This window comes from Athene cunicularia, assembly GCF_003259725.1.
Source record: "Athene cunicularia isolate RWA chromosome 4 unlocalized genomic scaffold, athCun1 chr4_part2, whole genome shotgun sequence".
Lineage (NCBI taxonomy): Eukaryota > Metazoa > Chordata > Aves > Strigiformes > Strigidae > Athene > Athene cunicularia.
In genome coordinates this window covers 24,406,046-24,428,116 of record NW_020799099.1, presented here as the reverse complement: position 1 = coordinate 24,428,116, position 22,071 = coordinate 24,406,046, and the positions used below count along the sequence as shown (strand labels likewise).

Sequence of the window (22,071 nt, the reverse complement as noted above, 5' to 3'; positions counted from 1 at the left end):
GAAATTTTGACATGACATCCATTTCCATATTGGTACACAGCAATGGCCCAAACACACAATTACATCTTCAACTCAGGATGGAGCATAAGCAGCTGTTTTAATAAGGCCTTTCTTTCTCTCCTCCCACAGCTCTGAAATAAGAGCAAAGGGAATACAGAAAATGACTGCCCAAGGAAATTGGTTTTTTATAAATGTTCTCTTCTCTCAAGTTTATTCCAGGGCGATAGCCCTGCTACAGTATAGGAATGCATACTAGCATTAACAAGTGATTATTCCAGAGGCACAGGTTCATGCAGCAGTCCAGTACTTGGAGGTGATGCATAGGTGGGCTGGAACTGCTGCATTCATTCCACTTGGCATTATTTTTCTTCTGCTTTGTCATACGTATCCTCATTACAACTGGCTGATGAGCACCGGTAATGGGATGTTACCTGGGATTGGACTTGGTACACCAGTCAGCTAATCGTCACTTCCCAGGCAGAGACATTGCTCATGGAAATGCATTTCTTTACTGCTCTCGGGCAGTTCTTGTGACTGATGAGAGATGAGCGCGCATACTGCCGGAGGAGCAGCCTTGCAGTCAGCGATGGTCTCTGCCAGGGTGCCCCCCGCCCTCAGTGCAGCGAGGCGCATGGGGACTGCGCTCGCCAAACTTCCGTTGAAGAGGCACCCTTGCTGGTGGTATTGGGCAGCTCCCGGTGCTGCCGGGGGCTGCAGAGCACCAGTTGCAAACCATTCACCTGTGCTCACACCTTAAGTGAAAATGCTTCGTCTTGCTTCAGGATGCAGAAAAGGAAGGAGGGTACAAGAGGTGTTTGAGTGAGGCACAGGATTAAATCTTGGGTTTGCTCACATTTAGACAATCTGCTTTTGCTTTTACTGAAATCTGGCTTCTAGGATCAGTAGCTGAAATACTGCGTGTAAACAACATTGATTTGTCAAGACACTGACCTTCACTACTCGTTGTGACTTTTCAGGTGTTTGCGGAATTGTGGAAGGGAGAAGGAAAGACTCCTCTTGAAATTGTTAAAGAAAAGAAACTTCAACTGATACAGGATCAAGAAGATCTTGAACGGATCTGCCAGGCGGTGATTGATGGACAAGAAAATGAGGTGATTATTTGCCAATGGTGCTGGGAAGCTTGTGCACTGTAGCAGGCTGTGGCACTAAAAAGGAGGTTAAAATGGCCTCTCTATTTTTTCCTTTTGATTGGCATCTGAGCTCTAGAGCCAGTATAGAAGCATTAAAGCTGCTGCTGAGATATTATCAGGCTTTTCTTCTCCTTTCTTATTTCACTAAGTGATTTTTTAGAAATTGAAGCTTACATGAAATGATCAGCAGAAGAAATTACCGGTCTGGCTAATGTGCTAAGTCATTTTGAAAGGCCATAAAAGTTTAATGCAGGAAAGCAAAACTGCAGGGCCCTGTCACTCTTCAGCTATACTGCCATTAACCTGACCTGGACACCCAGCTACATAACTCTGATTTTTTTTTTTTTTTTTTTTTTTTTTTTTTTTTTTTTTTTGTCATCTGTTGTGAGATTAGGGCAACTGTGTGAAACTGTTCTGAGGCTGAAGTTACCTGCCAGCAAGGCATATATTGGTTATGGAATTAGAGACTATCAGAGCTGGCAGGGCAAAAATTTTACTTGCCTGTGTCTCTTTGCCATGTCCCTGCCTCCCTCCACTGCCACAAGCCAGGTCTAGCTGGCTCTCCCACCTGATGGCTGCTGTGAGGTGGGGAGGAGCTGGAACCCCCGTGGCAGTGGCAGCCATGGCTCCAGAGCTGCTCTCTGTTCTGCTGTTCTGCTGCTGGGCTGTGGCAGCAGTGAAAATGCTGCAGTAGGAAAGATGGGGTTTTGGCTCTTCCCCATCTCCTTGGAAGGACACGCAGCAGCCTGCCTGGCTCGTTGGTCTAAAAAGGTCTGAGCCGGGAAAAAGGGAAAAAAAAGCAAACATTGTTGATTGTGAAGGGAAGGAGTGGGAAGGGATCCTGACAGCCTAAAATCTGCTTTTTAAAAAGCAAAATGAAAACAAGTGCTTACATGTTCTCTGGCGCGAAAACGTAAAAGCAGAAGTGAATAGCTTACTTCTAATAGAAACATTGTCTAGATACATTTGCCATTTGGAAAAAAGCATTAACATCTTTTGAGAACAATACCACCCACCCCAGATCTCACTGGAGGATGCTAACAGCTCTGCAAGAGCTTTTGATAAAATGAGCTTGCAGTAGGTCAGCATGACCTCCATCAGACTGACTCATTTGCAGAGCCTGATAAAAGTGCTGCTGTATTTTCAGAGTGGTACGGAAGCACAAGTGTGGATAGAGAGAACATTAGAACTGATTGGGAAGTGCAGAAGCCGAAGGTCCATAACTACGCTCCCATTTCAATAATAATGCTTTCTCCGAGATGTAATTCCTCTCTGTTTGCTACTGTTTCAGTCAAGCCAAATGCAGTAGAATGGCCTCACTTCCTTACTTTCTCCAGATGATCTTTAACCAAGGCAAAAGCTGCCTTGAAGGCCTGTAATTCCCTGCTTTTAACTGCTGCAAGAGCTTACCTTGCAAAATAGCATTAGCTGAGTACTTGATGGGGGAGAAAAAAAAATAGTAATGCATACTTTTTGACAGTAAACTTTCTTTAAAATGAACTAACTTACACAATTGCTCAAGCCACCACTGAGCTCTTTATGAAGATGCAGTGTCTGGATTGTTTTGCACTCTGCCCCATATAGGTTATTTTGAGCAGAGCGGGAGTATTGAGTCCTTTCCAGATTGTGGCATTACAGAGAAGATTGTAGCCTGCCAATAATTTGGATACCGTAATGAGTAGCAATATTTGCATTTGTGCTTGGTATTGGCACAGTTGGTGGTTCATATGTTCACAATCCTTCCCATAATATCTGTAAATATGACATCTTGTTTAATTGAAGCTATCATGTTTTGCTCAGTAACTCTTGACGACATAGAGAACGTCTTCCTGCTACACAGGCTGGACGCTTGTCTTTCAGCAGTAGCATCTCCTTAAGGAATGCCCAGAAGTTAGATTTCCAGTGCTTTTTTCAGTGGCTGTACTTAGCCTTTAAATATGGCCCTTGCTATTTTGCAGGTGCTTGTGCATCAACCACTAGCTGTCTGATGGGAGGTTGTATTTCTCATCAGTTAATTGCTACGTTGCAAAGGGTTCTGCGCTTAAGGGAAACAACATGCTGTTATAAAAACACCTACGTCTGTGCTTGAAGGACCTCACAAATATTATCAAATAGATTATGATTCCATGCAAAATTACTTGTTACAACTGAGCATTACATTGAGTAAAAGGTGGATCCTGTTATCATTTTTCTGGCTCCTTTCAAGGAAGTCGCTGTTCAAGTTACAGATGCTGTTAAAACGCAGAAGACTTTTTCAATAAGAGGAGAGCTTTCTATTAATTGTAAGGCCCTGCTGCTGTAGGGACCTGCTGTTGTCTCATGAGAGTACAGTAGGAGCTTATTGCAAAGCTGAAGGCAGTTATTTATAAATAACATCCTAGCCCAAAACATAGTATTCTACCACAATGGTCCCAAGGACAAAAATATTCATACCTCGCTGTGAATGAGTGAAAATGTCCAGGTTTACTCTAACAGTGGTGTCTGTTGGGTTTTTTCTTTAAAGGTAATGGCGATCAAATCAGGAAATCGAAAAGTTCTAAATAAGTTAATTGGCCTGGTGCAAAGGGAAACACAAGGACGCTCCAATCCTGTTCTGGTGAAGCAATTACTAGAGAAGAAGCTGTCAGAGTAGCCACAAGAGAAAACCACCCAAGAGGAAGCCACAGAGTGGCCACAAGAGAAAAGAGTTTTCTACAGAAAACATGTGCTTCATTCTGTCTGGTTCACTGCAAATGAACTTCAGCGCCTCCTCATGTAGTGGCGGGTTATTGGTTGTACTGCAAGCAGCGTTACGCCCTCAACTTCCCCAGCTGCATCAGCCAAAGGCAGAGAGCAAAAGAACAGCAGGAGCTGACCCAGAGATTTGCGTCTCCCTCACTTCGGTGTGGAGTTCAGAAAAGTGTTTTCCATACAGCCAGGGGAAGCAGGTTCCCGGGTGTGTCCATGCGTGCACAGATTGCTGAAGCTGTAACTGGTTGGTTTTGTGATACAGCAAGTGTAAACTCGCCTCCTCCAGCTGCCTTTTTGTGGGAGGGGAAATTCACAAATCATGAATGCAAAATCGGGTGGTGGTGGTGCACACAAACAACTCAAGGTAAATAAGTGTGAGCACACTAGTAACAATGATTAAAACACCTAGCAGTAATTAAGAAGACCCCATGTGCCTGCATGTCTAGCAAAAGGGAAAAAATATCCACTGCTCTCACCAATCCTGGTTTCTGAGGGACAGGGAGATGATACAGTCTCCAGCTGCTTAAGCACATGCCTGAGGCTAGTGCCACAAATGCAGGTAAGTACCTCTATCTAAGAACTGGCATCAGGCTCTTTGCTCCCCTTCTTGTTCCGTGCCCAACCCTCCACTTTGCCTGCTCAATGCTCTTGCTTGGGGCTGGTGAGCCTGACAGAAGTTTGCCTGAGCCTTTGGGCAGCTCCCATCACTGTTTGGGCGGCGAGGTTCAGCAGAGCAGACGTGTACCTGACGGCCCCGCAGGGCCCAGCTCTCAGGCTGCAGCTCATTAAAGGGATCAGTTGCTCCCCTTTGGTTTCCCCTCTGCTGGGGAGAACGTGCCCTTGTGCCGGTGGGCTCAGAGCTGGCTGCTGGCCCCTGGAACTGTTCCACAGTGGGGAAGGAAGTGAACATCTGGCTTACCACAACTGCACAGGGTGCAGCTGGCTTCCAGGGGCTGCTCTGCTATTTAATCCTGAAGAGTGTCTTATGCTGTTTTTTTTATACCTTCCATTTTTTGTCTCCAGCTTTAACTACCCCCTGAAATCCAGGGTTAACTTCCCAGTCCCAGCCCACTTTAGCTGATCAAACCATTAAGAGGAAACGCAACCTGAGGCAGCCTATCACACTTACATTTATTAGGGAAAGAAATCCCATTTAGTACCAGGGGTTTGAAGTTCTTAAATCCCTTCTGGAGGTTGCTAAGCCGTACATTTTAAAGATCACATTTATCTCAGACCTTGGAGATGCTACTTCAGAATTGTTCTTTAGGATGTGCCTGCAGGGCAGACATTGTCACAGGCACGGCAGCTGTGGCCCTGGGACTTCAGTCACCTTTTGCAAATGTGGTGCTTGCGACACCAGCTCAAATGAGGTTGAGGGCAGTGAAAAGTAGTGCTAATGTATGTCTCAAGTAGGATGTTTCCGTACAGACTGGCTTCCAGTTCAAGTGTGAACTCTTAATTAGAAGGAAAAAAATCCCCTGTTTTTCAAATGCATTTAATGAATAAAATGTATACCCATTATTCACATTAAAATAACTTTACACTTCGAAAGTCATACAGCTGACAAAAAGCAGTAATGTGGTTACCATCAAAAACTGTGACCCATCAAAAAAACCCAAACCTAAACCTCCAACCACCCTAGATTTTCATGTCACCTGACTTCACACAAAGGCTTTTACTATCACTTTTCACATAAGCAAAAAGTGCCATTTTTACTTAAAGTGTGTGGGTAAGTGTTCAGTCACTAGAGGTTTAGATTATACAGCAAACTTTAAATTTTGGATTCTGTTCAACTCTTGCCCTGGCAGCAAGAAATGAGAAGGCACAAGGGCTTCTGCATGAAATCTTGAATCTTAATTTAAAAGTACTTCCTCAGTTTAGTAAAACACAATTGCTCCAAAAGGTGCTTCCAAAAGGTCAATGTTTTTTGTTGCACAGCTTGATGCTGCTGTGCTGTGCTTCCCTGCTGCTGCAGTGGGTGCCTCTTAAGAAAGAGAAAGCAAAACGATGTATTTGGAAGAATAATAATTACGGTATATTTAAAAGAAGGATCTCCACTACTGTAGCATGGCTACTGCTGAGAAATGTTTTTTTTAATGGCTACTTCTTAGCCACGCTTTTCCCATGTAATTACACTTTGTTAATATGGTACAAAAATCTGTTAAAAATCATAAGCCAAGTTCTATATGAGTAGAACCTATACAAGTACAGCATTAGATCTTTAAATGGCTACTGGAAGAGCAACTGACATCTACCTGAACTTGTGCAAAGCATCTGACACTGTCCTGCACAACATCCTTGTTTCTCAAGCAGAAAGACACAGATGTGATGGATGGATCACTGAGTGGATAAGGAATTGGCTGGATAGTCGCACTCAAAGAGTTGCAGTCAACGGCTCAATGTCCAACTGTAAAGCAGTGCAAGTATGTTCCTCAGGGGTTGGTGTTGGGACAGATGCTGTTTAACATCTTTGTCAATGACATGGACAGTGTGATCAAGTGCACCCTCAGCAAGTTTGCCAATGACACCAAGCTGTGTGTTGTAGTTGACAAGCCGGAGGGAAGGGATATGCCATCCACAGGGACCTGGACAGTATTGAGAGGTGGGACCATGAACATCATGTAGGTCAACAAGGCCAAGTGCAAGGTCCTGCACATGGGTCAGGGCAGTCCCAAGCACATATACAAACTGGGAGGTGAGTGGATTGAGAGCAGCCCTGTGAGAAGGACTTGGGGGTATTAGTAGATGGAAAACTGACTATGAGCCAGCAACGTGCACTCGCAGCCCAGAAAGCCAACCACGTCCTCAGCTGCATCAAGAAAAGTGTGGACAGCAGGAAGAGGGAGGGGATTCTCCCTGTCTGCTCTTCTGAGCCCCCACTGGAATACTGTGTCCAGCTTTGGGGCCCCCAGCATAGGAAGGACATGAACCCCAGAGGAGGCCACGAAGATGATCGGGGGCTGGAACACCTCCCCTGTGAGGACAGGCTGAGAGAGTTGGGGTTGTTCAGCCTGGAGAAGAGAAGGCTCCAGGGAGACCTTATAGCGGCCTTCCCGTACTTAAAGGGGGCCTGCAGGAAAGATGGGGAGGGAGTCTTTGTCAGGGAGTGTAGTGGTAGGATGAGGGGTAATAGTTTTAAACTGAGAGTAGATTTAGATTAGAGATAAGGAAGAAATTCTTTACTGTGAGTGTGGTGAGGCACTGGCACAGGCTGCCCAGAGAAGCTGTGGCTGCCCCCTCCCTGGCAGTGTTCAAGGCCAGGTTGGACGGGGCTTTGAGCAACCTGGGCTAGTGGAAGGTGTCCCTGCCCATGGCAGGGGGGATGGAACTAGATGATCTTTAAAGTCCCTTCCAACCCTAACTATTCTATGACCTACCATAAATATCAATCTGTTTTCACCTCCACCTGCCAGGCATAATGGATAACAAGAAAGATTAAAAAGGAGTAATTGTAATATTCTTTCCCTTCCAGGGAAGGGAAGGGAAGGGAAGGGAAAGAGCAGCTATAGTCTATAATTTTGCAGTGTATTATGAAACAGTCACTTCTGAAATTTTTAAAACCTTTTGCAGGTGCACATAAAATGTAAATTTCTTTCTGTTAGAAGTGGTTTGAGTCAAAATGATATCAAGATGATGAATCTTTTTAACATTTGTGGAGATACCAGCTACCAACTTCAAAGCAGTGGCAGGTGGCAGTGCCAGGACCTGTGCTAGGACCTGGCTGACAGCACTGAAATGGCTCAGCAGGACAGCAAATGCTGCTCCCACCACAGTAGCCTGCATTAAGGGGCTCATCGGTCACCTTCCACCATTTTGATCAAACCAATACAACCAAATGACCAGATCCTTTTTGGCCTGCCAAGGGCCTGATAGAGCAGCTGAAACAGAACTACCACCTTCCTCTGTGTCCTATATGGAGCTAAAGGCAAAGTCTAAATACTCTGTAAGTGACCTCTGTACTGTGCAAAACAGCTTTGGTTTATTTTTGCATAGTAGTTGATGGAGCAAGGAAGACGGATGCAACTGTAAGACGGAAGCTGCAGCCTCAAGAAATTTAATATCTGCTATTGTAAAGACAAATTTAAAAAAAAAAAAAAAAAAAAAAAAAAAAAAAAAAAAAAGAAGCACCGATGGGTCTGCAAGGTAAAAGGCAGAGCCTATGTAGTCTTCCATGTCAGAACGTTCTGCAGACCAGGAGGCTGGTTTTTTAAGTGTGGTTGTATCGAGGCTAGGAACGGAAGAATTAAGACTGAGGCTTTGACCCCAACTTGCAAGTCATATTTAGCTATAACAGTGCTCCCTGATCTACTGATTGCAGATGCCATCTGTGCAACAACATTAGGCGGGGTGAATTAAGGACAGTTTCATGCAGATTTTCAGCAGTAACCATCCACAAAGAGAGGGCCAAGGAAAATGCTCACAAATTAAAAGCTGACACCAGACCCTGTCACAACAATCTCATCTACTCATTGCTGAAGTCCTTTAGGAGGTCACTTCTGAGGATGGAGAGATGATACTCACTATCCTGTAGAGCTGAAGTATCCCATATCTGAGGCTGCAGAAGAGAAGAAAGTTGTCTGAAGAGATGCTGGCAATGCTGAAGTAATGAAGAAAGAATTTCTAGCGCTCAGCCTTGGCTGCAGAGTTTAATTTTAACTGTGTTAAATATAGAAGCATATGATAGGAACCTTAACTAAAAAATTTACAGCTCGAGTATTCACACTGCAATTCCACTGCAGCCCCTTTCCACTCCACTTCTGTGGCATGGTGTCAGCATACTGTAATGTTCTCATTTCTGTTCTGAGCACCCCTCTACCTACACACTTTCACAACCACTGACCTCAACAGCACCTTCACAGTGATTTATGGCCTCGTGTGTATGCTCAAAATGTAGAGTGTTTTTTTTCACATAAAGAAAAACAAATTGGGTTTTCACTCAACTCTCTCTTATCAAACTGTGTGAGGGAAAAGATGGAATAGCATGCTACTAGGCTTTTTGCCCTTGTTGCCTGTATCTTCCTTGCAATGCTGTTTACAAATACTCCAAAGTTCATTGGATTCAGCTTCAAGTAATGGCCATATAAAACCAAGTTACAGCAGACAGGAGGTCAAGATTTATTGACCCAAATGCTTAGAAGCTTACCTGCACTGGGTTGGCTGTTGAGTACAAGCCGTCCCTGTCCCCTCAGAAGCTGCAGTCTTTCAGGTAATATACAGAGAGAGAATTCTATTGCTGAACAGTGTAAGGAAGGCAACAAAATACTAAATCCTAAATTGTCATGACCTGTAATTTGCTGCACCTTTTTCTGCCCATGGCAATGGCAAGTTTAAACTCCTCCTAGACGAGCCCCTGGGCCAAGCCAGATCCACAATTAGGGATGACTGCTGTGGGAACACAAAACCACCAGGAATGCTTCTGCCTGTGCCCCAAAACACACCCCACATCTGGCCGTACAGCCTGAATTTTAACTGCAATAAAGCAAACCTACAGAAATGCTCGGGTGCTGCCCCGATGCAACAAAGATGCAAAAGAAGGTAGAGTTTAGGGAGCAATGCAGCTGGGCATGGTCCTAACAAGTACTAACTGAGTCTTCCTTCTAGGACTATCCTAGCCCCAGACCCTTAAGATCTCCCACAGGGTGTACAGACATTCCACAATTGTCTGCAGAATTTGCTGACTGGCTGTACCTAGAGACAGGGAGGGACCCTGCTCTTTGCTGTTCATCCCCTCTTATCTGTGTGTCAGGTCCAACTCATGACCCTGCAAATGACTCCATCTCACCTGTTGGCTCTTCCCCCAGAAAAGACGGTGACAGCTGTGCCAGACCCTGTGTCACCCCAACACATAGACAGGCAGCCAATTATTTCATGCCACATCCACTGCCTTGTCATCACAGCCTTTGGAGAAAAGCCTAGAGCTGGGTTCAGTATTTAAAGCTGCAGAGGTGGTACTACCATGAGCTAATCCTAACAAGAGCACTCAAGGCCAACTGTTTCACTGAAGGGAATGCTCCCTCCACGCACAGGCATTTTGTGTAAGCATGAAGCAAAAGTTCTCCTGATACATGGTCACATCAGCCACAGCTTTAATTATTGAAAGCATTTACACCCACTAAGCAGGCATAACCATCAGTAAGTTATATTTTACCTTCTCATTCCTAAAGCTCGAGAGGCCACATTTTCAGACCGGTCTAAGAAGCTGAGAGGATTTTCACACTGAAGCTCAAAAACTGATGTTACAACTCTGGTGTTTTATGATAGATGCTGGTCAGTTTCCAACACCAAGCTGCACTTGGTAGAGACCCTGAAAGACACAAGTCCTCGGCCCAAGCTGCAGCAAGGGATACTGAGACCCACAGCCACTCCCTCTCCTTTTGAGGACAAGATGGCATTTTGTCCAAGCTCTGGCCAAACTGACACAGCGGCACTAAGCTAGACACAGTTTAGCTGTCTTGGATCTGACTCATCCATGTTATTTTTTGGTTTAAATCCAAGCTGGTTATTTTTCAAGTAGACTGCAATAAAATACAGCAGCTGTGGAATTGGCTTCATCAGAAATGTGAGTTTGCAGGTATTTAGTCCACAATAGGTACATGGGCAGTCTGCTGAAGCACCAAAGAAAGTTAACTGGTTGAGAAATGCAGCCTTTGCACAAAAGTTCCATCAGGGCTTTTAGCCCAGAGACTTCAGTCTTAATTTAATCCAGCTGCCACACAAGAACCATTATAATCAATGAACAAAAAGAAGATTTGCACAGTCGGCAACAAAACGCCACTTTAAGTACCTACATATTTGCAAATCCAGGTAATGCTCCTATTCATAAATAAAAGGCTTCCAACTGGGCATATAACAAATGAAGTACATTGATGCTGGGCCACAACGTATTTAGAAAAGCTGGGGGCCCCTAAAAAAGTACATTTAGTCAGAGCTGAGATTTCACTGCCAACAAAGTCACTGAAATAGCATTGCATTCTGTGGCTGCCTGGAGTCGGACAGCTGGCACTGCCGTCATATCTGAATACCTATTTAATGCAAGTCTGACACCACCTTAACAATGAGCAATTTTACCTCCCTTCCCACAATTCTGGCCCAAAACATATCAGTGCTATCCACTTGAGTAGCTACCATAAGACACTGTCAATTTTTCAGGTTTGCTCTGAGCTTTCTCTTTCTGGTCCCCGGTAAATCAGAGCAACACAAATGTAAATTCTGTCTGCATTTCACAGGGGCGGGTGCTCCCTGCTAATCTGTGGTGTTTTACCTTTGGTTTGCTCATTAACTTAAGGAGCCTGAGTGTCACGTACCCTCCGTTTCTGCTGATAATACTCAAAAGGTGCAAGGAATAACATACTGTAATTATCTAAATCGGATCTGGATACAGCAACATTACTGTACTGTGCCAGAGCTATCCACGCTAAAGGAAAAGAAAGAGGGAAATCCCAGGATTCTACTCATAACTGCAGATGCAGTTTAAATGTTAAAAATGTAATAGGAGCCGTCGTAAAAACTGCAGGCATGACATAGCAATTTCAGTAAATACAGCACAGTAAATTGCTTATTAAATCAAGCTGCCCTCAAACAGAAGCTGTCGCTACAAATTCAAATGACATAATGACATAATTTAACTGCACTAAATCACACCACTCCCATCCTTTTCTTCCCAACTCTGAGATCTTAGAGCTTCTTAGAGGAGCTAAAAAAACATTCCTGAAGCACGAATCCTTCTGTGAGGCATGAACAGAGTGCACAAAAGGGTAGTGAATGTGTACACTCTGTGCTAGACAGTGTACTTCTCTTGGTAAATAGAACTTAACCTCTTGAACTCAAGCCCTTGGACTCTGCGGGATGCAGTAAGTTTGTTTGCAAATGTATTTCTCTGAAGGAGTGAACAGACCACTTAGGCGTTGTGCCGAGGCCAAAGAGCAATTAGAATGGTGCTGGTGGCAGAAACGCTGTTCAGGCTGTCTCTCCAGTCCTGTTCCCATCCCAAAGCATGGCCCCTGCCCATGTCTGAGGTTCATCCCAGTCACACCCTGTGTTTTCTCCCATTCTAGGAAATGTACCAAGGAAATTTTTCTCCCATTCTAGGAAATTATTAAACCGCAAAAGGCAAATGCAATAAGCAGGTACAGCAGCACGACACCGCTGAATTCATCAGACTTTTTACAAAGTGACAAACCCCAATGAAAGAGGAAATAAGCGCTTTATGAACTGAATGCTCTGAAAGATGGATCTGGGTGTACCAGTGGGAGGCACAGCCTATGCCAGATCCTGGCAATCTTCTCACCTCCACGGAATACAGCTGAGAACAGCAGCTCTCATTTCTGTTCTTCCAAACCAAGGTCAGAAGTTACCAGGATAAAGGTGGCAGAGCATCCTTCACATCTAAAACTGCAACACCAACAACTTGATCACATTTGAAATCCTGTATTTTTCTTTAAGCTACACACAAAAAAAGATAACATTTAAGGAAAATGCCTAGAATACAATAATAAAAAAGCAGGAAGTGGGGCCAACAACACAGCACATGAATTGCAACTGACCGTACATGTTCAAAGACCAGCATGTGCAAAGAATGATGCTGTTTTGAATGAAAGTTACCAAGTGCGTGAGCCCAATTAATACAAACCATGTGTGTGCACACACTGAGACTAACCCACAGGGCATTCAAAAATGGTCAAAGGTAAAAAAGAATGACTACAACTGTTTTAAGACAAAGTGTTCACTCTATAGGTATGTTGCAAACAAACAACAAAAAATAGCAGGTTGAAATTGCCAGAAAGATTCCTTGCTACAGCAGAACAGCTTAAAAACACACACAAAGGCTACATCACTGGAAATGTGGCATTCACAGTTTGAAAAATCTAGCAGGAGACTGGAAATTAACTTTGGTATCACTGAGCCACCACTTGCAGGTTTTGGAATAGATCTGCAAACCCCAGGACATTTCATTCATGACTGATGCTGAGACAATGCACCAAAGAGGGGAAGAGCTCTAGTCACACACACACATCCCCACAAGTGTGGGGAAACCCAGACCACTTCCTTATTCTTGGAAAGGGCAGCATAACACTCTGTTCTCTGGGGCCTACCAGCTGCACCACAGCTTGGACCACAGCCTTCTGGGGGGTTTTGGTAAAAGATGTATCATTGGTGAGAGATAACACATTATCTAACTGGAAGGAAGAAGCTTAATTAAAGAAGCATTTGGCTGAAGAACTTATGCACACAGAGGTGATTAATCTTAAAAGATCAAGATTTTCAAGCTAAATCACAGGTGCTGCATTTTCAAGACAGGGTTTTTTTTTTTTTTTTTTTTTTTTTTTGGTTGGGTGCTGGACATAGTGCTACCATCACAACTAAGACATAGCTGCAAGTCTGATCCTACTCAGGAACCAAGTAATAAAGTGACACATATGATCACCATTTTTTACAGTCCTGAGCCAGGGTCACTGCACTCATCCACCTCTTTCTTTTGGGAAGCTGGCAGAGAGATTTCCCATTTACAAGGGGACACTGCACACAGACACAGTTCTGACCTTTCAGCAAGAAGTCTTCCACATGACTCCACATTTCAAAGGCTGAATTTATCCTACTGGATGTAGAGCATAAGCTCTACTACAGCTTATGAGATAAATCCCTCCCCTTCCTCAAATTTACAGATGCTTTTTGAACAGTCCACATTTTAAAATCCCTGTGTAGCTTAATAGGCCTGCTGAGATGAAAGTGCCATGACTTCGTGCATTTGTTGAAAACAAATTGAAAATTAACAATCTCAAAAGAAATCCTTTCTATCCAGCAAATAAATATTATTTTAGAATAAAAACATGGAATGGGAGTGTTCACGTAGTAACCTTACTGCCTTGCACACTGGTCTACAGAATTCTTTATTTAAAAAAAAATAATTATTTTTCATTCCTTTTTAGAAAAAAGTCCTTCAGAAAAAGGATCGGATCACTTCTGCAATTTAGCACTTGTTTCTGAACCACTAGAAGTTAGCTGATCACACTCATTTGGTACTTTATCTTTTGCTCACAAAGTTCCTACCAGAAGAAGTGAGAAGCAGAGCAAGCACTGACCCTGCGCTCACAATGCTAAAACACTTTACACACACCCCCCACTATTGAACCTCTTCAGGCCAGGCCTACGAGTACAGCATGAAAGACAGCACTACTGGTAACAGTGTGAGTAGGAGTGGGGGAGTGAGGAAAGAACCCACTATGTCAAGGTGGTTGTTTGTTTGTTTGTTTTTTTAAAAATAAAAATCTTAATTTGCTCATCACCCATGTACAACAACAGTGCAGTGGAAAAAAAGAAAAAAGGAAGAGCTCTCAAACCTGGATAAGAAAGATTTAAGAAAAAAACCCACAGCCTTGGCTTCAGCTTCCAAGGAAGTGTGTGAGGTGAAGAAGGGCCATGTGGAGGTCAGTAGGTGATTTACAGGATGGTGATGCAATGGTGCCTAAAAGAATAAACAAGTTAGAAGTGAAAGCAAACAAGAGTCAACTCAGAAGCAACATGACTCCCAGCCATCGTGGAAGTGAAGACTACAGTAAACAAGTGAAGACAGATCCAGAGTAGTTCTTGAGGTGATTTTGTTAGGAGGTACATTTTGGGATTTTTTTTTTTCCCCCCTTGGAATAGCCTACAGCACTCTGACACAATAAATGAAATCTCACATCTTGTAGATTAAAGGTACAACTTTTCAGAAGCATCTAAAGGATTTAGGAGCTTAAATTGCACTGCAAATTCCACAGGAATTTGACACATAATTAATTAGACTCTTTTGGAGTACATTTGGGGTTTGTTTTTCAAGTGTTCTTTTCCCTTGCAATCTCTGAGAAAGTGTGTTTCAAAAATCAGGATGCAATTAACTGGAGCATCCCACGTTATGGAACTGCAACGAGCAGGAGAACTAATGTATGCAAGTGTTTTTTCTGATTTCCGTTTCTTCAGATTTCCTGGAGTCACTGTTAGTGTCTTTCTTGGACAAAGGGATTTAAGGCTTTCTTGAACTAAGCCCCTCTTCATGTAGCCAACTACAGCACACTGGAAGCACAATTATGCTACTAAGATAAGATGAAATGCAGTGGTGATGCACCAATTCATCATGTTTGGGTTCTTCTAATGAAGCCCATTACTCACAGAAGAGAATTTTCTCAAGCAGTTAGTCACCAGCAGACAGCTTTCCCTGTTACTCCTTCCTTTCCTACAGCTGGTGAATAGCCTGGTCCTCCCCTCACCATTCCAAAAGTGCAATTTTAGGAAAAGTCAACACCTAAATTAAAAGTAAACAAAAAGTATTTAACTTTCCCTTAACCAAAAATATTATAACAATAAAATTTTTCAAGAACAAGCCAACCTTTTCATTAAAAAAGACAAACAATAAGACAAAACCAGCCTGCTGTCCTTTTAATACTACTGAAAGATATTTAATACCTTTCTTTAGCTTATTAAAATAAGCATAAAAACAAACTACATACTAACTACAGCGTGCATAGAAACATTTTCTTTTGTACTTTGTGCAAATCTTACTAAATAAGGCATGCTTGAGAGTTTAGGTAGCAGTGCAGTAGTTGTCAAAGAATGCTGAGAAACTGCAAGGAAAATTCCAGGCAGTCTGCAATCCACATCCACTTACACAGTTCATTTGACTTCAAAGACCAACAGCTGATAGCTGCAGATCTGCCTGCAACATAAGGCAATATGGTATGTGTAGGGTCCAGCACCTGCTTTCAGCTAGTCATGGGTTTAATACACATAAGATCACTTGAATTCAAAAAAACCTGAGCTGCTAGTTAAAAAGAGTGTTCAGATGTGGGTTGGTAAGAACCCCATTTCAAGAAAGGGAAGGGTGAAGAGGACAAAGACATGAAGAAGCACAACCCTTCACATAAAGGGGTTTTGTGCAGATTTTGCATGTATTTTTATACCCTGAACTGTCCCCATGGGGCAACATTTTTCCAAACAAACTGTCTTCTAACAAATCCAGAAGAGTATTTCTGGAACAGAAAAAGTTAAAAAGTTCACCTCTCTTAGCCAACCTACAAGTGTCTATTGCAGAAATTCAACAGGAAATCAGCAACACTAAAGTAAGGTAGCTGTGTAAAGAGGAGGAGGTGAAGTAGGAAGCTGCAGTAAGAGCAGTATCGGAAATCTCTCAAATAAGTTATGCAGCACAGAGGGAAATTATAAGGCCTAATATAAGGTAATGTCAAATAACATTTTGCCTCCTCCTTCCCCCTTCAAATCAAGTATTTTCAGGAGATACTGAAGTACAACCTTCTTTCGTAAGCAGCTTTGCATTAAAAATCTGTTTAAACTCCAAAAGCTTTCTTAAAGCATATTAAAAAAAACCTACTAATAATAATCCTCAAAATCCCCCAGTATTTTGTAACATAAAATGGAATGTTCCTGGGCAAGAGCTGCCAGCTCCTTCAGGAACTCCGGGAAAAGGGCAGCTGCGAGTACAGCATTCCTCACGTGCACAGGAAGGCCAGGATGAGCCAGGCCTTTCTTTCCTTTTTGTCCCAGGAAAGGCTGCCGTACAGCCGGGTAATCTTCAGAGAAGTTCCTTCCTTTCCCTGTGTTGTTGCTGTGCTGGACATTACCTAAAGCCGAGAACAAAGTAGAGGAGAGGAAAGGAAAAAAAGAAGAAAAGAAAAAGACTCAGTATATTAAGCACACACAGTATTTATACAGTGTCCAAAACCAGTTTACAAGGATTGTGTTCAGAGCTGTAGTCTGCAGTACCCAGACCGTGCAGGGAGATACTCCACTAATCCAACACTTTAAAGTTCTAGCCTGATTCTATTGCATTTTTTATTAGCTATCTTTCCCCAGGTTATATATTATTCAGTTCCAGCTCTGATGAGAGAAATACGTGGGCAGAAGAGGAGTCAAGGGAAACAGTAATATGGATTTACCTTATAAAATAGCAGATAATATCTACCCATCTAGACCCAGCACGGATGTCTCAATTTAAATGATACTGTGCTCTAGCCCTCCCCCAGATCACGTATCATTTGGACTTTACTTCTCCCTCTCTTTCTCTGTTCTCTCCCCATGAATCATTGTGTAAATGGGTTTGAGGCCGAGCTAGCACATCCCCATGGGAGGCTGAAGCAAGCTAGAAACTCAGGGAAAAAACATTTGAAAATTTGATTTTTCTGCAGCTGTAGGCCCTACTAACTACACTTACCTTTAACTCCCTGTAAAGCAACTAAACATTAAAAAAAGAGCAAGTGAAAACCACTGTGTACCCTGCTATATGATCTCTACTGACAAGAGTTCAGAGGATCAGGGCTCGGGCATCACAACGCATGGAATTACAGTGACAGCAGCACTTAAATTTCAATCAGTTGCTCCTTGTTTCAACCTGAAGCAGAAGCGCACTTTAATTAGATTATAATTAATTTAGTGAAACTAAAAAGGTGACAAAATTTAACACTGATGGAAATAAATACTTTACAAAGGAAAATTAACCTGCAGAACTCACTGCCACAAGATGTCATTGATGCCAGAAGCAGAGACAGGTGAAATTTTGTCTAACTTAAAAAAAAAAAAAAAAAAAAAAAAAAAAAAAAAAAAAAAAACCAAACGACTGTCACGTTAGCTCACATACTGCAGATAAGCCAAACACTACATTGCTGCATTAAGAAGACATTTCCCTTCAAGTGCATGCAGTTTATATTAAAGCTTCTCAGTCAGTCTCAGGTTACACCACCCTTTTTCTGAAATCTCTCCATGTAGCTAAGACGGGGACCCATAGGTGAATGCCTCACCCAATGCAGCAGGTCAGTCCCTCTGCTCAACTGCTCTGTGCTTTTGTTCCTTTCCTGTAGTTCTCCTAAAGCACTGTGGAATTACTGTACACTTCCAAATACTCGAAAGAAATGTTGACCTTAATCATCTTAGAGTTGTACTTTTCTTGAGTTTCAAAAACCTTTCCAACTCCAGACTTATCAATCATTCATACTGTTATTCTACAAATTTCTATCTACTAGAGACAGTACAGGAATTTCAGTTCTATGGAAAGTTCTGACTCTGGGAGAAAAAACAAATTATGAATTACAATTAAAAGATAGTTTTAAGCTTCCTCGAAGATATTTTTTTCATTAGATTTTCTAATGTCAAAATGTTTCATAATTTTTAAAATAATTTAACCAATATAACCACAATGCTAGTATATTGTCAAAGCTTTGCTATTTTTTAAAAAAAAAAAAAAAAGCCACCCTCTTCCCTTCAAAAAGCATCAAAATTTATATATTTCCCTAAAAATAATTTTGATTTAGATTTAACTGCTTACTTGAAAAATTAAGAGAAAAGCACAGAAAGCTGGTTAGGGACCTGAGATCTTTTTCTTTGACTAGGATTGTCCACTTCTTTCTAGGGTCAGGATGCATACTGATTCATACAATTGAGAAACTGAGAAAATGAGTACTCCGGAGATACTGCTACCAACATACTGAAGAAAGGGCAGCATTTCATATGAAATCTACATGATGACAGCTCTACGTATCTAACCAGAACCCAAGCTACTGTGTAAGGAAACCACGTACTACACTGCAAGCAGAACATAGCAAATCACCCATTTCTGCTTGAACATCTTCAGAGACCATCACTGTCAAGAGAAAGGAAACGCTCTGGAATAGTTTGGTTTTACATTTGTGTTCCCCACTAAGCCTGGCTTCTGTTTTTCAGATGTGAATTCCATAGGAGGCCAGTTACACTCAGACCAGTAGAGAAAACTTTATAGAGTTATTTGCCATTTCCCTTTAGGGAAAAAGCCCTCAGAGAACAGCAAATGTATATGACACTCAAGAGTGGCATTCAAACTAATGCAAAGAAATCCTACAGGAGTTCCTAATATTATTTTATTTGTTATTTACCATTAGTGTAGCAGTTCCTACCTCGCCCTTCTTAATCATTATAATGAACTACTGTGGGTTGATGGACTACTGAGCCAACTTGCCCCAAGAATTACAGTTCGATTACTTGCATTACCAGTCCTGTTGGAAACCAAGTCTGCAGTTATCCAGACATTTATTTACTCTCCATCTATTTGTCAAGAGTTGCCTTCTTTGCAGGAGTTGCCACCACACAGAAGAAAATGTACCAAGAGGGTGACTAAGCAGCCTTGTTTCAAATTACTAAATAATGACCAGCATGAGTCAACCTGGCAAATTCTGAAGCCCACAGAAGAAAAACTGACGTAAGATAAGAAATATAAATAAATGCCATTAGGAATGCTTTATATAAATGTTCTTATTGCCAGCACCTGAAAAAAAGACTCTAAATGTTGCCTCCTAATCTCATTTCCCACATGCTAGCTACAATACCATCTAATTGTAAGACATTCTAATCTGTGGCACCAGAATATAGAGCCCCAAATGCTACTGATGTTTGCATTACACAGCTCCTTTACAGCAGGCACCTTCCACAGACTAATTCTTCAAGAAGCAGCCTTAGCAAGATCATAGTTTTACAGACTAGATGTACTGCAAACCTTAGAAACACATACTATGCTGACTAGAAACTAGGTAAATTATTATTCAGAGCATTGAAAAATGAAAATACAATTAAAATGGCACATTAAAAGTCCCACTTTCCAGACCTCTGGAAATCCAAGAAAAGCATCAACATCTTTACAGAGGTATAGGCAAAGTGGGTGATTATTGATGACTCTCAATGATGAGTAAGCACACAGACATAAATGCAGCCTCTCTGGAACCCTCCCGTTGAGTCAGCTCTTAATCGCTGCAGTCACGGCTCTCACCAAATCTGACTCATTCCCATCACTTGGGAAGTTGGCTTTTAAGGGAAACCTGCACCCAACACTGCCTGCTTAGCAGCAATCTGAGAACAAGCACATTCTCAAGGCAGGGCCCCAACTCTACCAGTTGCCTGGCTGTGTCTGGAAAGTTCTTAGTGAGAAAGGAAGATTCTTCATTTTCCTTATTTTTATTGGCCTCCCCCATGGCAGTGTAAATACCAGTAACTGAAGACAGGTGTAGCGTGCACTGTGCTTGAGAAGCAGCAAGTATTACAGAAGTCCCCTAGAATGATGGCTTGTTGGGATACCTGTTTAACTTCCCACTGCTCTCAAAGTGTTCTGGCTTTTACACCCACTCAGCCCTTTTTTGTTTTGTTTTGTTTTCCATTCAAGAAAGCACATTCAATGTTTTCTGGCTAATAATCTATCTCCTTCAATAGTAACCCAAACCATGATACGAAGCCTTATTCAATTGTTGCAGAAACCAATTCATTCTGGACTTCTGTCCTCCCTAACATCTATCAAAAAAGAACCAATGACTAGCTGAAGGTCAGGCTAAAAATAAAATGAAATCATGCACATATGCCATCTCACCTCATGCCTTGAAAGCAAGTTTGTTTATGGCCAAACTGACAGCAAGCCAAGAGCTGATTTTGTTACTCCTTTAAACAGACATTTTCTGTAGCAAATAAAAGCTTCTAGAGAGCAAAGAATATCCGAATAGATCCATATACTGTGGCTTACTGATCATCATCAGTTTAAAGTCAAAAAGATACATCTGGTTAATGCTATTCACACCACACCATACCTACTTTTAATCATTCTGTAGAAAAGGAGAGAGGTAATTGGTGAGTCATTCCACCCAGCACTCCGAGTGTGGTTAACATTTACCTTTGTTTAGCAATTCTGCGTCATCAGACATGTCTACACGAAAAAGCAAGTACTGTTGGGCCTCCAGGAGAAGACCTGGGAAGTCTTTTTCAATGGAAGCAAAATGTTCAATTTTGTTTTTCACAGATGCCAGCACCTGTCAAAACAACATAACAATTACTTCTTCCTCCCTTGCTCCCAGTGCAGCCCCAGACCAAATACTCTAAAATAGAGTTATGACAAAAGTTATAGTCAGAATTTCCAGTTCTTTGCACAAATGTAATTAAAACACCTATATGAGATGAGAGGCTCTCGACAGGTGGGAAGCAACAGGTAAAATTGAAAAGAGCTAATGTAAGGTTTAACAAGACACCAAAAATAACTGTTCTAACAGACATGACTAATGCTTGTGCTCAAGTACCTGATAAAGCGACCGCACGCTAGGCTGAAACACCATGTTGGTGTTGAGCAGAAAGGAGCGAAGAAGAGGCTGTGGATAACTTGCCATCTGAGTAATAATCCCAATAAGCAGCAAATTTACATGCAAGGAATTCTCCAGCATGTTCTCCAGCTTCGACAACACTACACTGATGAAAGGACCTGCAACAAAAGAAGGAGGAACCAATGCTTTTGTTTTCACAGAAGAAAAATCCTCAGATCCAGGAAAGAGGCATTTAAAAGGAATTTTGATCATCATAACCAACCAAATTAGACCTCCTACGTGCTAATTAAAGCCAACAGGGAGAAAAACCAAACTCTATCCGAACAGACAAAATAGATTTAACAGAAGTGTTAAAAGCTTTTGTCATTAGAAGCACTGTCGCTAGCTAGCCAATCAGTTTACATTAATGGCATATTTAACATGCATAACTATTCTGCTTTAAATGTGCCAGTAAGGATTTAGCCTAGTACATTATGGTCTACTGTTTTATTCACCTTGAAGTTAATCAGAATTATACCACTAGTTTCAATGCAGTCAGAAGCTGCACTTCTTACTCTTGTGCCTTATTTCTACATGAGGACTAGGCAAAGTAAATTATAGCTAGCTTTCTTGTCATATCAGAAAACCCGTGGTGTTCTGAAGAAAATATGAAAATGCTACTCTCTAAACAAAAGCCAAGATCTGTGATATCACAAGAAAAGGCATTTTCAGTACTGCAAACAGTCACACAAAGCAGGGAAGACATTAAAATAGATTTATAAGCAAAATTATTGGTAGATGTAGGCTTTATCATATAAATGTCAAAAGTAAATAATAGCTTTAGTTTGTGTATTCATGCTGCAGGATAACCACTGAAATACAGAAGCACTTACCATGAAAGTACATAAACCCTTAGTGCTCAAGCTTAAGAAACCTTTGCAAGGCTGAGTAAGACTTTAACCAAATACTACATATCATTAGATGATACAGCTGATGAGATGCTTGAAGCAGTCTGTACAAGTGACCTAGCCACAAGGAAAGTCTTAGAAGTTTCCCTTGTCTGACACCCAGCCCCACCACACTACTCTGATTGCGTAAAAGCTAGGGAAACCACGCAGAAGAAT

The 22,071-nt window shown here is 42.0% G+C and overlaps 2 protein-coding genes across 9 annotated transcripts in view; one reads left to right on the top strand and one right to left on the bottom strand.

The window, feature by feature from the left end:
* Window positions 1-5,696, top strand: part of GATB (glutamyl-tRNA amidotransferase subunit B) — a 65,529-nt gene extending 59,833 nt beyond the window's left edge. Inside the window, exons 13-14 of the mRNA XM_026847950.1 lie at window positions 978-1,112; window positions 3,655-5,696. Coding sequence (XP_026703751.1) covers window positions 978-1,112; window positions 3,655-3,783 — 264 coding nt within the window. The 3' untranslated portion in view covers window positions 3,784-5,696. The remainder of the gene's footprint in view (window positions 1-977; window positions 1,113-3,654) is intronic.
* A 9,001-nt stretch (window positions 5,697-14,697) lies between these two features.
* FAM160A1 (family with sequence similarity 160 member A1) overlaps window positions 14,698-22,071 on the bottom strand; it is an 88,669-nt gene continuing 81,295 nt past the window's right edge. For all 8 annotated transcript variants that reach the window (XM_026848206.1, XM_026848208.1, XM_026848210.1 and 5 more), the window contains 3 exons: window positions 20,948-21,126; window positions 20,548-20,683; window positions 14,698-16,492 (listed from right to left, as the gene is read on the bottom strand). In XM_026848206.1, coding sequence (XP_026704007.1) covers window positions 16,242-16,492; window positions 20,548-20,683; window positions 20,948-21,126 — 566 coding nt within the window. In that variant the 3' untranslated portion in view covers window positions 14,698-16,241. The remainder of the gene's footprint in view (window positions 16,493-20,547; window positions 20,684-20,947; window positions 21,127-22,071) is intronic.